We start from the raw sequence: 14,922 nt of genomic DNA, 5'->3' as shown, positions 1-14,922 counted from the left end.
GGGAAAATGGTACATTAGCACACAACCATCTATTGGAAAATGTTATTAGTAAGCTATGTGGACAATGAATCGCTATTGTCATGGTTAGTAGTCTAGAGCTCAACATTTGCATATCAATTCTGAATAAATAGTTGAAAATAATATATTTATTATATATTGATTTAGATTTGGCCCATGTGGATTTGTATTATGGAGTTGGATTATACACATTTATGGACAGTTTATGAATGATCTATTTTCAGAATATGCATAACTCTCCAGATCATCCATTGAAATTAGATTATAATCCATAGCTTCCTCCATCCTACCATTTATGTTGGTATCCATGTCAATGTAGCCTTGTTTAACGAAAAAGTGTCCGTTGCACCTATTTGTAATGTATGCTGCTTTAATTCATTCCAGTGGAGATTTGAGCATGTACATCTTAGTGGGACAAAAAACTAAGGGGGATGCATGCCAGCTAAAACAATACACAACACACCACTAAACAATACAATGAACTGCACTATAAGGGTGACAAACTGCACCCAGAAACTGTTAGGGCCTACATGTTTTATTTGAACCTTTATTTAACTAGGCAAGTCAGTTAAGAACAAATTCTTATTTACAATGACGGCCTACACATAAAGCTGTCCCAACACCTTACCACTGCTACACCTGTCTATCAACGGAGCCTTGTCTGGCAGCGACACAGTTCACTCAGCCTCATTTACTGCCTTTAAAAAAAAACACATAGCTGATATGGCTGACTTGCTTAAACAAATGTGGTTTATAATACCAATTGAAATTTACAAACTATGGCGACAAGCAGATAAGAGGCAATCCGTCATTTCGATTAAGACATTAATGAGCGGGCTAGGTTGGACGTAGCCAATATAACTATTTGTTTAGCACTTTTCAAATGCACAGCGACAGAATTCAGAACATGGGCCGTTCTTACAGTGTTCTTCCTGTTCACCAAGTCAGAACCATAGGATAAATAAAGGGGATATATAAGCAGACAATGAAAGCTCTTACCAAATTCAATGATTTACATTCCTCTTAAATGGGTTATATGCACCAAAGTCTCAACAGTAGGTGAAATTAAGAGGGGTAAATAGACCAAATTATTAGGGTGAGGCACATGGCCTACTAACAGCTTACTACACATCATACACTTAGTATTACTTTCTTAGCTACAGTATACAGCTCCCTGGCATATTACATCATTTATTCAGCAGCATACAAGATATTTTTGGACTTACCTTGTGCTGTGCTCACTTGAACAGGAAGGTGGCACAGTTGTCCTTCGTGGGCAAATCTTGTCATCAAAGTCTGGCATTCTCTGGATTTATGGTGCTTTCAAGACAACTGGGAACTCTGGGAAAAAAACAAGGTCTAATCATGATGACGTCATAGCTCTAGAAAGAGGCCCAAGTTCCTGACTTTCAATTCAAAGTTGGATCACCATTCAAAGCGTATTTCCAGTCTGAGCTTTTTTCCGGAACTCCCAGTTGTCTTGAAGTCCAGATTTAGCAGTTTTGAGTTAACAGTTTCTTTTTAGCTAAAAATGTGGGTTTCAAAACAGGCCCTGAATAACAGGTTGCTACTGATTCAATCACAACTTCTGGCGAATTGTAGGTTTTAATCCCATGGATATCACATCACCAAGGTATGCATGAAACGAAATAATGCATAACTTGCAAAGCCATTGAACAGGTACAGGTAACGACCAAATTAAAAGAAAACGCCAACATAAAGTGTCTTAAAAGGGGGTTGGGCCACCACGAGCCAGAATTGCTTCAATGCACCTTGGCATAGATTCTACAAGAGTCTGGAACGCTATTGGAGGAATGCGATACCATTCTTCCATAAGAAATTCCATAAATTGGTGTTTTGTAGATGGTGGTGGAAAACACTGTCTCAAGCACCACTCCAGAATCTCCCATAAGTGTTCAATTGGGTTGAGATCTGGTGACGACCACGGCATATGGTTTACATCATTTTCATCAAACCATTGCGGATGGGGGCATTGTCATCCTATAGGGGCAAAGCCATGGCAGCCAAAATAATGTGCTCCCCACCCTAACTAAGCATAATCGGATGTTAATTGCTTAATTAACTCAGGAACCACAACATACGTATCCTAAATCTACTCCAGTGTTTCCATTATTTTGGTAGTTACCTGTACATTCCACCTGGTTTAACATAAATTACGTTAATTTAACCACCAGAAACAGTGCATAGGCAAAGTATAGGTTAAGTATAAGTTGTACGTGTTCGCCCCCTTGTGGCGAGGGAGGAAGAGGACATGAAACAGTAGCCATGGAGGTTATAGTGAAGTGACAGATACTTTAGCTGGATTTCTTCAGTGAGGTTTTCTGCTGGCCCACAAAAATGCAAGAAATCACTTATAATTTAAAACAATCGTAAGTTTAATCACTTGCTCTTCAGTTCTGAATTAAAGTTATTCTCTATTTACATATTGCATATTTTGTAGTAGTTGCAAAGAATGCAGTTCAATCCAAAATGTGCTTAGGTGAAATGGCACCAAAGGAACAGGCACTCGACTTGTTTGGATTTTCACAAAAGCCATACATTTTTTTAATATGCATTTCACATTTTGTAATAATCTGTCCAAATAAATAAATTAGACAATGATTTACCATGTGCATGATTGTACACAGTCCACACTATCAAATAATGATGTACATCACAAGTAACCTAATAGGAAGAAGTATCAACTGAGGGCAACAGTACAGAGGAAGTTTGAGTGTGTGTTTTATGACGAGTGGACAGGTCCGAAAGCATGATCAGTGTGCTCTTCTGTTCTTTAGTAGAGGTTCAGAGAATGGGGTAAGGCTTGTGGAAGTACAGTAGTCTTGTCCACTGAAGTCTGCAATGTAAGGTTAGGTCCATATCGACAGTGGATAGGGCTTAGATCTGTTTCTAGGAAGTCTTTCTCAGGCTCAGCTGGCTGGTTCCGGAGTCCTCTCCTTGGCCACAGGGGCTTCCTTCATGCGGTCTCGCCCCTGTTGGAGAGTGTGCTCTGTGGGGCCCAGACGGACGATCTTCCCACTTCCCAGGCACTCATCCCCCTTGTACAGCACTGCAAACTGGGGGAGATGAGCGAAGTGAATATGGAGAAATTAGAAGGGAGGGTAGTGATGAGCAGGCATTGACGGAAGCTTTGACGCAAGGCTATTCAGTCAATGTTGAGGTTGATGAGACGGGCACAGAAAATTGATGTTAGTGGGAGACATTAATGCTGAATATTAACTACTAGTCCCTCTGAACTAACCTCCACATTTGAGCGCATACACACACCACTATTCTCTATCGCTTCATCTACCCTCACTCTGGCCTCGAGCTCCAAGACAAACGCGCCTCAGCCATATTGTTCTCTCAGAGCAGTGGGTTATGGGATAGCGCATGAAGAAAGGGGGGATAATCCAAGCGTGGACAAGGCTCTTTGTACCCTGACTAGAGTCTGGAGTAATCCCTGCCAGAGAAACCAGAGACGCACTGGAGCAGCTGGCTACGTTAGTTGGGCCTATGATAGGCCGTTGTTAGCTAGCTAATCAGGATCTTAAGGAATAACACACTGGGACTAACACACCAGCTCAACTAAAACCACTGTAATGGTTCATGGGTTGGCTTTACTCTTAAAAGCTGACCTAACGACAATAAATCAATTTGAAAATGGCCTAAAGAAATGTTACTCATAGTTGAAATTCTTCTGAGAACAAAACATCCCTAGAAAGTAATGAAACCAACTGCCCAAACTCTGAAAAGGGTGAGACAGGTGGCTTAATATGTGTGGGAAACAGAGAGCTTACCTGTCCTGGTGTGAGTGCTCTGATCGGCTGAGACAGCATGATCCACACAGAGCCATCCATGTTCAAGGTCACAGTGCAAGGGGCTGGAGATAAACAACCTCACTGTGTTATTAACATGTTACTAACACTTTTGAAGTGTACATTTTTGACTCAATAAAGCTGTTTTTTAAGCCGTATGGGAGGTAACGGTATTGTCCCCCCCCCCAACTTTGTCATATCCAATTACGATTGGATGGGTCTGGGAGAGGCGAAGGTCGAGTCATGCGTCCTCCGAAACATGACCTGCCAAATCGTGCTCCTTATAACACCCGCCCGCATAACCTGTTAACCAGGAAACACCATTCAACTGGCACCCGGGCCCACTACAAGGAGACGCTAAAGCGCGATAAGCAAAGTAAAGCCCCACCCCCAGCCAAACCCTCCCTTAACCCTGATGACGCTTGACCAATTTTGCACTGCTCTGTGGGACTGCCGGTCACGGCAAGTTGTGACACAGCCTGGGATCGAACCTGGGTCTGTAGTGACGCTGCGACTGCAATGCAGTGCATTAGTCCGCTGCGCCACTCGGGAGGTAAAGGTATTGTTAATGACACATCCTTACAAATTGTGTCTGGCCCTAACTTGTTATTTCACTCACTGAGAGGCATCTGGTGGATGAAGCGGAAGTGACACTCCATCATCTTAGTCTGGATCAGCTCAGTGGGAGGGTCCTCCGTTATCCAATGGAAACGATCTGTTCGTACCGTGTCTCTGAATAGAGCCGGGTGATTGGTGGTCGGACCCTGATGTTAGGGAGTTTAGAATCAGAATCCCATTGAGAATCAACAGCAAGGAGGTGGGAGATCTGCCTGTATTGTAGTCGGGCCGGTTGTTTAGGACAACATTAGGTATAACAGTATTGAAGAGGTAGAAACCATTCCTTACCACAAACACTTCTCCAGTAGTAATGTCTTTGTCCACAACAAACCATGCATCCCTCTGCCCACCAATCCTAGCCCTTTGGCCTAGTGTCAGGGTGAACCAACCTGAAAGGAAGTAGGGGATGAGAACCAGTCGTTAAATGTAAAGGTTTACTATTGGAAGAGCAGTACTCTTATAAGGATAGTGGGACAAGCACTATCATAGAAGATACCACTGAGGATATCACACAGCATTACCTTGATGTTCCCCCATGATCTTGCCATCCTCAATGGAGACAAAGTTCCCCGGTTTTGGCTCTAAATACTGACCGAAAAACAGGAATGCAGATGTTATCACAAACATGTTTATTTATTACTATGACCAGTGTATCTCAATAATGAACTTCATACAGTAGTTGTTTTCTTCATACAGTGTGTGTATTTGAATTCATACCTCTAGAATGAAATCCTCAAATTTCCTTTCTCCAATAAAGCAGATGCCCATACTCTGGAAACAGATGATATTCAGTGTTGCCACACAGTCCACGAAAAAAAAAATAATACAACTGACTTCGTAAGATGTAATCTATGTCAATACAGTGTAATTAGGGTGTAGGCCAAACAACAACAATGCAATTAAATTATGTTAAACTTTCGTTAATCTGTAGGCAGCTCAGAGAGGAGATATGATCAATGCTTTATCTACACTCCTGTCCGTATGTACTTGGACAGCGAAACTAACATTTTACATTTGGCTCTATACTCCAGCATTTTAGATTTGAGATCAAATGTTTCATATGAGGTGAATGTACAGCATGTCACCTTTTTTTTATAGGCTATATTCATACACATTTATTTTACAGCTGAGAAAGGAAAGCACTTGTCCCCACCCCCATGTGTATTTGGACAAATTCACTGATAGTGTATCAATAACAGGGGACATTAGCATTTTTTGGGAGGGTATGACCTTTATTCATGATTTTGGGGGTATGATCGTCATTATTCATGAATGATCATCCGTAATCATGGTAGCATGCACATTAAGACCTGTAGCTCAGTTGGTAGAGCATGGCGCTTGTAACTCCAGGGTAGTGGGTTCGATCCCCGGGACCACCCATACGTAGAATGTATGCACACATGACTGTAAGTCGCTTTGGATAAAAGCGTCTGCTAAATGGCATATATATATATATATACCACGTCCTAACAGGCTATTTTTCCCCTTTACTCATATCAGAATGAAACTTTACCAGTTGAAAGTATACATACATAGAACATATTTTGTATTAGAAGTAAAACATTTTGATTTAAAAATATGCAAATCCTCAATATGTATAAAACACTTCACACGTATGACGGATGCATACGCCTTGATCATACCAACAGCGTCATTGCGCAAAATGCTGTGCAGAATCATCTGGATGTGTGTGCGACAAAAGTTCAACATTCACCTGCTGCCATATTTGTCAAGAGGTCCACACATATGATGGATAAATCCAACCTATGCACCACAGAATGCAGTCCAACTTACTCTGCAACACAATCCTGCGAGTCGAACGCAGCGTTCCATTGGAAATTAATGTACTTCTGGTGTACCAAACGGCAATGACACTGTCGGGGTGACGGAGGCGATATTTTGCATAAAACCTACAGATAAAACGCCACAAGATATCAAAAAAGGCCTTTGGACAAGTCTGGCTATAAGTCCTAAGACCCAGTGTGTGGAATAATGTAAATGTACCTCCTTTGAAGGCTGAGAAAAAGGTCGTTTTGAGAAAATGGCCGATAAAGACAGGCCGGACAAAGTTGAATTACTGTTTAATGGATGCCGCCCTTTTTCTGCAAAAAAAATAAAATAATCAGATGTGTTATTTTTCTGGCAATATATGCTGCGCTTTGTCTATAATGCGCTGTCCACTCTCCCAAGTTGATGCCCAAGAGACCAAACAGCCTCAGATCATGCGCTCAGATCATGTTTGAGACTCAGATTGGACAATGTAACACACAAGCTCACACCTGCAGGTGACGTGCCGATGTTCAATTTCTCTCTCGTGCCGTCATGGCTGAAGCCAGTGCAAATTCCTACTATTTGTGTGTTCAGGTTAAACGTGGGACGTCGCTCATTATAAACAAACAGTCTTAAATTGATGTTTAATGCATCATTTTCAGATCTATTAGAAGCGATTAATAGATAAAACAACAAATGTCATTGAACCAATTGACTGGCCAGAGATCAGGGCATTCATCAGCAAAGACGCAGTGCAAGCTGACAGTACTTTGAACAACCAAATTGAAATCAAAATGATGGATGAAATCGAAGTGTGTCAGCTATATGGTCATTTGCGATTCATAACTTACATTTAAAAAAAGGTACTACCAGGAGTAGTAGGCCAGCCGATAACATCAAGGTGGAATGCGTTTGAAGTGATGCGCCGCTGAAAACAGCTAGCATCTCCAGCAAAGTACATCGCCAGTGGCACGCACACACTTCGAGCAGATCAGCAGCTCCACAATGATGTGATTGACTGTCTCCAAGGTGGGGACTTTTCGTGGCAGCCACACGAGACAATTGAAGGAGGATGCGGTGAGCAAAGTTACTGGGCTCGAATTTAGTCAAGCTTGAACTATATACACTAACGATCAAAAGTTTGGGGTCACTTAGAAATGTCCTTGTTCTAGGCCTCCTCTGTCCAGTGTCTGTGTTTTTTTGCCCATCTTAATCTCTCCCTTTTATTGGCCAGTCTGAGATATAGGTTTGTCTTTGCAACCCTGCCTAGAATTCAGCATCCCGGAGTCACCTCCTCACTGTTGGCGTTGAGACTGGTGTTTTGCGGGTACAATTTAATGAAGCTGCCCACAAAATTGCAAAAGGGTTTTCTAATGATCAATTATCCTTCAAAAATGATAAACTTGGATTTGCCTAACACAACATGCCATTGGAACACAGGAGTGATGGTTGCTGATAATGGGCCTCCGAACGCCTACGTAGATATAACATTAAAAAATGAGCCCTTTCCAGCTACAATAATCATTTACAACATTAACAATGTCAACACTGTATTTCTGATCAATTTTATTTCTAAGTGACCCCACATTTTTGAACAGTAGTGTAGATTGATGCTTCTAATTGTACATGTTATAAACTACACTTATGATGATGATAGGCTATACTCTATGGCTGGATTGATGTATTTTTCTCAAGACTACATTGATTTGGCAGACCTAACTTGATTGACCCTGTTTCTACAAGGCCTAGGTCTGAGAGGCCTAAATCATATTTCCAACCTCATATTAAAGTTGACATTCTGTACTTGTCGCCTCGTGAAATATTTGATCTCAAATCGAAAATGCGGGAGTACAGAGACAAATGTAAATGTTTTTGCTTTAATGCCCAAACACAGTACATACAGAGGGCAGTGTATCGCTCTGTGTGGTTAGTTACCTCTTTCTTCTTCAGGACGTGTTGGAAGCCGGCCTCGGCTGCAATCTTCTTCACGTAGTCTTTGGTGAGTCCCGACAGGGGAAAGACTGTACGCCGCAAAGCATCCTGAGAAATCTGGCTGAGGAAGAATGTCTGGTCCTTAAAACGGTCCGCTCCCTGGTACAACCTCACCGCTTCAACGGAGATAACAAAGGGTTAAAAATCTCAGATCCCAATCTAATGACAGCCCTATAATAATCGGTCCCTATATCAAATATAACCAATGGTGGTACTCATTCAAGTTCCCTGATTTCCTCTACACATATCAAATGTCACCCATACGTAGAATGTATGCACACATGACTGTAAGTCGCTTTGGATAAAAGCGTCTGCTAAATGGCATATATTATTATATATTATGTCTACAGGCTTACAGATAAAAGCCTTTCACATATAAAACTCGGTACCCTGGACCGTTTTTGAGAATTCTACAGAACATATTCTGATTTCACAAGGCCTGAAAATAACCGTTCCAGGGTGTGATTAAGCAAGACGCACATTCTACACGACGTTAGCGAGCTAGCTTCTTTACAACGGGAAAAAAAGTAGCCACGCGGCAGCGCGAGTCGCGCCACAATACCTGGTACCTAGGTCCTGGGTCTTTGACCCGCTACTCACACAGGTCCAGGTTTCATTTCAACCAGGGTTTGTTTGCATTTCACACATACTTTATAGCGCTGATCAGGGTACCAAACGCTCAAGGATCATAAGGGGATACAGTGAGGGAAAAAAGTATTTGATCCCCTGCTGATTTTGTACGTTTGCCCACTGACAAAGAAATGATCAATCTATCATTTTAGTGGTGGGTTTATTTGAACAGTGAGAGACAGAATAACAACAACAAAAATCCAGAAAAACGCAGCTCAAAAATGTTATGAATTGATTTGCATTTTAATGAGGGAAATAAATATCTGACCCCTCTGCAAAACATGACTTAGTACTTGGTGGCAAACCCATCTGACCACAACACTTTCATCCAGTTGTTCTCTGAATCATTCAGATGTTCATTGGCAAACTTCAGATGGGCATGTATATGGGCTTTCTTGAGCAGGGGGATCTTGCGGCCGCTGCAGGATTTCAGTCCTTCACGGCGTAGTGTGTTACCAATTGTTTTCTTGGTGACTATGGTCCCAGCTGCCTTGAGATCAATAACAAGATCTTACATGGAGCCCCAGGCCGAGGCAGATTGACAGTTCTTTTGTGTTTCTTCCATTTGCGAATAATCACACCAACTGTTGTCACCTTCTCACCAAGCTGCTTGGCGATGGTCTTGTAGCCCATTCCAGCCTTGTGTAGGTTCTGTGGACAGGTGTCTTTTATACAGGTAACAAACTGAGATTAGGAGCACTCCCTTTAAGAGTGTGCTCCTAATCTCAGCTCGTTACCTGTATAAAAGACACCTGTCCACACCTGTCAATTTATAACATTTTTGACATGCGTTTTTCTGGATTGTTTTGTTGTTATTCTGTGTCTCACTGTTCAAATAAACCATTGAAATTATAGACTGATCATTTCTTTGTCAGTGGGCAAACGTACAAAATCAGCAGGGAATCAAATACTTTTCCCCCCTCACTGTATGTGAAAGAACCCAAAGTCTCCATATTGTTATAGAGGTAAGATTGCCATAATAATAATAATAATAATAATAATAATAATAATAATAAAACATTGGTATGAGAAAAGCACAGAAAGATGTTGAGAGGAGGTTGTTGTTGTTGTTCTTACGGTTCCGGATCTCAAAGCGGTCTCTGAAGACATGTTTAGGGGGAGGAGCCACATGCCTCTGTTGGAAGACATCTTCATCCTCCTGAGATGTCCTGGCATAGTGGCCTGTCGCCATGGCATCAGCTCCTAGGGGGGAAATCAGCAACAACACAATATTGTCTTTTATTTTTGTACAAGCTCAGTTTCTTTAAATGGTACTTGAAGGTCTTAGCATACTCGGATGTTTTTCATGATATAATGCATAGTAATACTGAGCATTATTACGCTACATACCCAAGCCGTTGATAGCATAATTGTAGAAGTGGTTGAATTTGATGTGTTTGTTGCACAGAATGTCTGGATTTGGTGTCCTGCCCTTCTCATATTCCTTCAAAAGATTGCTGAAGAAAGGAGACATTGGTCAGACATTGAGAAACAGAGCAATCTGGGGTGGGTGGGTATAATTTGTGGAACGTTCCAACAGGAATCTCTTCCAAAAACGTTGTAAATAACAAGGTTGCCAACAAACAACGCACATACAAAGTTGTATAGCGGTAGAATAAGATACCAGGTAGGGAGTGGGCTATTTCATAAAGTTTTTCACTCACCACGTTTATGCTGAAAAATGTCTGTCCTCACTCTGGTAGTCTATGGATAAACATTAAGAATACGCTACATGGTGAGTTGATGCCTATTCGGCAGCTAGTTAGCTAGGTGAATTGATTATGCTACTTTGTATGCATTGTTTGTTGGCAACCTTGTACTTTACAAAGTTTTTGGAACTGATTCCTATTGGAACGTTCCACAAATTATACCCATCCATCTGGGGTATATTCACTATCAGATTCCTGTTGGAACGTTCCACAAATGATATCCACCCATCTGGGGTATATTCATTTATCAGATTCTGTTGCAAACGGAAAACGTTTTGCAACGAAAATGTGTGTTTCTATTGGACAAATTCAGATAGGTCGCTTCCCATTTCGTTCCATTTTCTCTGTTTGGTTCTTAAACGGTAAACGGTTTCCTTTGCAAGACAATGAACACACCCCAGATCTAGCCTTGTGATACCAACCTAATCCCGTGATAACTCACATTATTTCAATTAAGGTGAGTGCAGCTGTCTGCTTAGCCGGGCTACAACTGTTCCAATTATACAGATTTAACAATCATCTAATTAAGAAGGATACCTACGTGAACACTTCGTGCCAGTACTCTTTCACGTAGGACACTTGATGGAAAGGTATGTCCAGATTCTGGCACACTTTGTAGGCATCTTCACAGTCCTTTTCGGATGAACACACCCCATTCTCATCCAGGGAATCCCAGTTCTTCATAAACACTCCAGTAACGTGGTACCCTGTCAATAAAACAAGCCAATGGGAAGACGTGAAACTTACAGTAAACAAGAAACATTAGATATAAAATAAAACATATTCCGTTAACTCATTTTTTTAATGTCATTTTATTTGTATCGTCTCAATGAGTTTAGCTAACGTTAATGTTGAGTGTTCCAGTGAAGAAACGTCTCACCTCTTCTTCTGAGTAACAAAGCCGTAACAGAGCTGTCAACTCCCCCAGACATCGCGCACACGACATGTCTCACGACACCCATGATTTGTCGCAACTATTTGCCAGGAAAATACGTTTTGAATTGACTAATTCAGGTTACAGCTTAACTTTAACTTTTTCGGATAGACGCGGCCATTTCTTCGTTCCGTCTCAAAACAATGTCCGACTAGAAACAAGTCGCGTGTGGCTTTACCTACAGAATAACTGAAACACTGTGTAAACATAACGGAGCTGTTAAAATTCTGCTCCGTAAATTGGATACAAATCTCGAAAATCCACACATTTGCATATATTTTTCGAAAGTATCAAGGTACGTTGACAAGCATTATACATGTCTCTGATTATATTGACTGTTACACCCGCAAAAGTGGAATATATTGCACAAATGTGTAGATCTGTAGTAACCGTTCCACCATATCAATGGTGAGATCATTTTGTGTTACGTGATTTCATTAACGTTAACTCTTTTTGCAAGTATTAACAGCGCAGACGAATGAAACAATATATAATGTTTAATGGTGGAAAGGAGCTAAGCAAGTCATAAGTATAATCCTTCTCATTAAATCAAATGTTGTTGGTCACATACACGTGATTATCAGGGTGTAGCGAAATGCTTGTGCTTTTAGCCCCCGACAGTGCAGTAATATATTATAAATTACACAACATATACACAATACACACAAATCCAAGTAGGAATGAATTAAGACTATGTACATATGGACGAGTGATGTCAGAGCGGAACGGACTAAGATACAGTAGAATAGTATAGAATACAGTATATACATATGACATGAGTAATGCCAGATATGTCAACATTATTAAAGTCACTAGTGTTCCATTCCTTAAAGTGGCCAGTGATTCCTAGTTTATGCCTATAGGCAGCAGCCTCTAATGTGCTAGTGATGGCTGTTTAACAGTCTGATGGCCTCGAGATAGAAGCTGTTTTTCAGTCTCTCGGTCCCAGCTTTGATGCACCTGTATTGACCTCGCCTTCTGAATGATAGCGTGGTGAACAGGTAGTGGCTCGGGTGCTTAAAGTGTCCCGGAGGGCGGCTAGTTTGCCCCCGGTAATGCGTTGGGCAGACCGCACCACCCTCTGGAGAGCCTTGGGGTTGCAGGTGGTGCAGTTGCCGTACCAGGCAGTGATACAGCCCGACAGGATGCTTTCAATTGTGCATCTGTAAAAGTTTGTAAGGGTTTTAGGTGACACGCCAAATTTCTTTAGCCTCCTGAGGTTGAAGAGGCTCTGTTGCGCCTTCTTCACCACACTGTCTGTGTGGGGGGTCCATTCCAGTTTGTCAGTGATGTGTAAGCCAAGGAACTTGAAGCTGGGGTGCACCCTCTGCTGTTTCCTGAAGTCCACAATCATCTCCTTTGTTTTGTTGATGTTGAGTGAGAGGTTGTTTTCTATGTAAATTAATGACTGGTTTTAGGATAATCCCACCAAAGACTGTTTCGAACCACTTTGATACAACTCTGTGGTTGTCTTCAAGCATGGTGGACGTGCCACTATCAGTGAAAGCCATCACTTTGGATCTGCTAAGAGATGCCAGAGAGACAGTGAGGACCAGTCCTTTGGGAGTCATCAACACTCCTATGATCCCATGGTGCCAAACAACACTACCGCTCAACATCCCCTGTAACATCCACATCAAACTGGAGAACATGCAGAGAACTGGTGAGTTTGTGTATGAATTAGATGCCTTAGTCAGACACATTTACATTACTACTGTACAAGTTTCAATGAATAATGTAGGCTGTTTTGTGGTAGATATATCGATAGACATGGTTGATGTTGGACATTGAGAGTGGTACAATAACAGCAGTTTCATGTCATTGTTAATTGCCAGGTTCGTTTAAGATAAGAGGAGTGGCCAACCAGTTTGCCAGGAGACCAAAAGGAGCCCATTTTGTCACCATGTCTGCAGGGAACTATGGGAAGTCTTTTGCGTATGCCTCTAAACACTACGGCTCCAAGGGGAAAGTGGTGATGCCAGAGACAGCCCCTGTATCCAGATCTACACTCATACAAGTCAGGTTCTTCTTTCCAATTGACTGCTTCAGTCTTTAATTGTATCACCTAAAATGACACGTCTGAAAATAACCAAACATATCGGTCCATTCGCTCCAGAATTTTGGATGTGAGGTGGAACGGGTGCCTACAACCTGTCTGATGAACGTGGTGAATCGTTGTGTCCAGGAGGAAAACATGACGTTCCTCCACTCATATGACGACCTGGACCTGATTGCAGGACATGCCAGGTATAGAACAGCCGAACAAGGCAACACAACCAGCTTCCACTTTTAGAGGGAAAATAAAATGCTTGTCTGTCTCTCTCTCTCACTCCCCACCCTCTCTCCCTCCCCCTCTCTCTGTGCTGCAGTCTAGGTTTTGAAGTACTGGAGGTGATGCCCCAGCCTGATGTAGTGGTGGTGTGCTGTGGAGGAGGAGGTCTACTGGCTGGGGTGGCTGCTGCCATCAAATTGGCCGGCTGCGAGAAGACAAGGATCTATGGGGTAGAGCCAGAAGGAGGTACATAACACCTGTTGTTGTAATCTCACCAAGACAATATCAGGCAGGGCTTTTTACAACTAAGATACACCACAAACTGATATACATGAACATACACATGGGACAATATAGTGAGGGGTTGATATACAGTATGGCCATTTTGTTGACCTTCATTTCCCGTCTTTGATTCATTAGCCTGCACCATGTACACAAGTTTCATCGAGAAGAAGCCTGTAGGCATGGACACCAAGAGCATCGCGTCAGGACTGGCTCCACCTTTCGCAGGTGCAGTACATTGGCTAGATCTAAATAAATCCTAAAAGATCAGGACATAAGAGGGAACAACTTTGTCTTCATCTGGAATGAACCATAGCCAAGCAAACAAATCTGCGAAGTGTGCCTTCTTTACCTGGGCTAACTCCCTGATGTGCTTTTGTACCATAAGTCACGTAAAGGTTAAAACATCTACCATTGCTAACTGCCTGGTGTGTTGTTGTTCCCTCCCAGGAACCCTGCCCTACGAGCTGTGCCAGCGCTACGTTGAGGAGATCGTACTGGTGAGCGATGAGGAGATCAAGGCTGCCGTGTCGACCCTGTACAGGGCGGGGCTCCTGGTGGAACCGTCAGGGTCCGCGGCATTCGCAGCCATCGCTAACGACAGAATCCCTGACATTGCCGGGAGGAACGTGGTGGTCATCCTCAGTGGAGGAAACATCGGCAAAGACGAGCTCACTAACTTCCCTGATTGAATATCTAGTTATTTACTTACTTAGGAATTGTTCTACTCATGAAGCATAGGCCACAAACAACAGTTTTCCAGTGTATTTAGTCCCGGGTGATTTGTTCAAGTTCTCCTCATGCGTTTCCCCATTGAATATTCACAAAGTTATTATAACAGTGACTACTACAGAGAATAAAGAATGATTATTCCAACCA

At 42.1% G+C, this 14,922-nt stretch overlaps 2 protein-coding genes across 3 annotated transcripts; one reads left to right on the top strand and one right to left on the bottom strand.

The window, feature by feature from the left end:
* Positions 1-2,381: 2,381 nt before the first annotated feature.
* On the bottom strand, positions 2,382-11,671 carry trmu (tRNA 5-methylaminomethyl-2-thiouridylate methyltransferase). Its single transcript, XM_046297657.1, has 11 exons — positions 11,436-11,671; positions 11,097-11,262; positions 10,197-10,303; positions 9,924-10,049; positions 8,160-8,332; positions 5,172-5,225; positions 4,976-5,042; positions 4,743-4,843; positions 4,456-4,600; positions 3,819-3,901; positions 2,382-3,095 (listed from the first exon to the last, which is right to left on the bottom strand). The coding sequence occupies exons 1-11, from the start codon at positions 11,515-11,517 to the stop codon at positions 2,949-2,951; spliced, it is 1,251 nt and encodes a 416-aa protein (XP_046153613.1). The 5' UTR covers positions 11,518-11,671; the 3' UTR covers positions 2,382-2,948.
* Positions 11,526-14,922, top strand: srr (serine racemase). Of its 2 annotated transcripts, none has more exons than XM_046297659.1 (7): positions 11,526-11,784; positions 12,908-13,152; positions 13,325-13,506; positions 13,606-13,736; positions 13,859-14,007; positions 14,182-14,271; positions 14,494-14,922. In XM_046297659.1, the coding sequence occupies exons 2-7, from the start codon at positions 12,969-12,971 to the stop codon at positions 14,733-14,735; spliced, it is 978 nt and encodes a 325-aa protein (XP_046153615.1). In that variant the 5' UTR covers positions 11,526-11,784; positions 12,908-12,968; the 3' UTR covers positions 14,736-14,922. The 2 variants fall into 2 exon arrangements, with proteins under 2 accessions (XP_046153615.1, XP_046153614.1); XM_046297658.1 differs by having other exon boundaries at positions 11,531-11,784; positions 12,968-13,152.

Source organism: Oncorhynchus gorbuscha, linkage group LG14 (genome assembly GCF_021184085.1).
Source record: "Oncorhynchus gorbuscha isolate QuinsamMale2020 ecotype Even-year linkage group LG14, OgorEven_v1.0, whole genome shotgun sequence".
Lineage (NCBI taxonomy): Eukaryota > Metazoa > Chordata > Actinopteri > Salmoniformes > Salmonidae > Oncorhynchus > Oncorhynchus gorbuscha.
The sequence above is the reverse complement of the archived record's forward strand: the minus strand, read 5'-3'. Positions and strand labels throughout refer to the sequence as shown.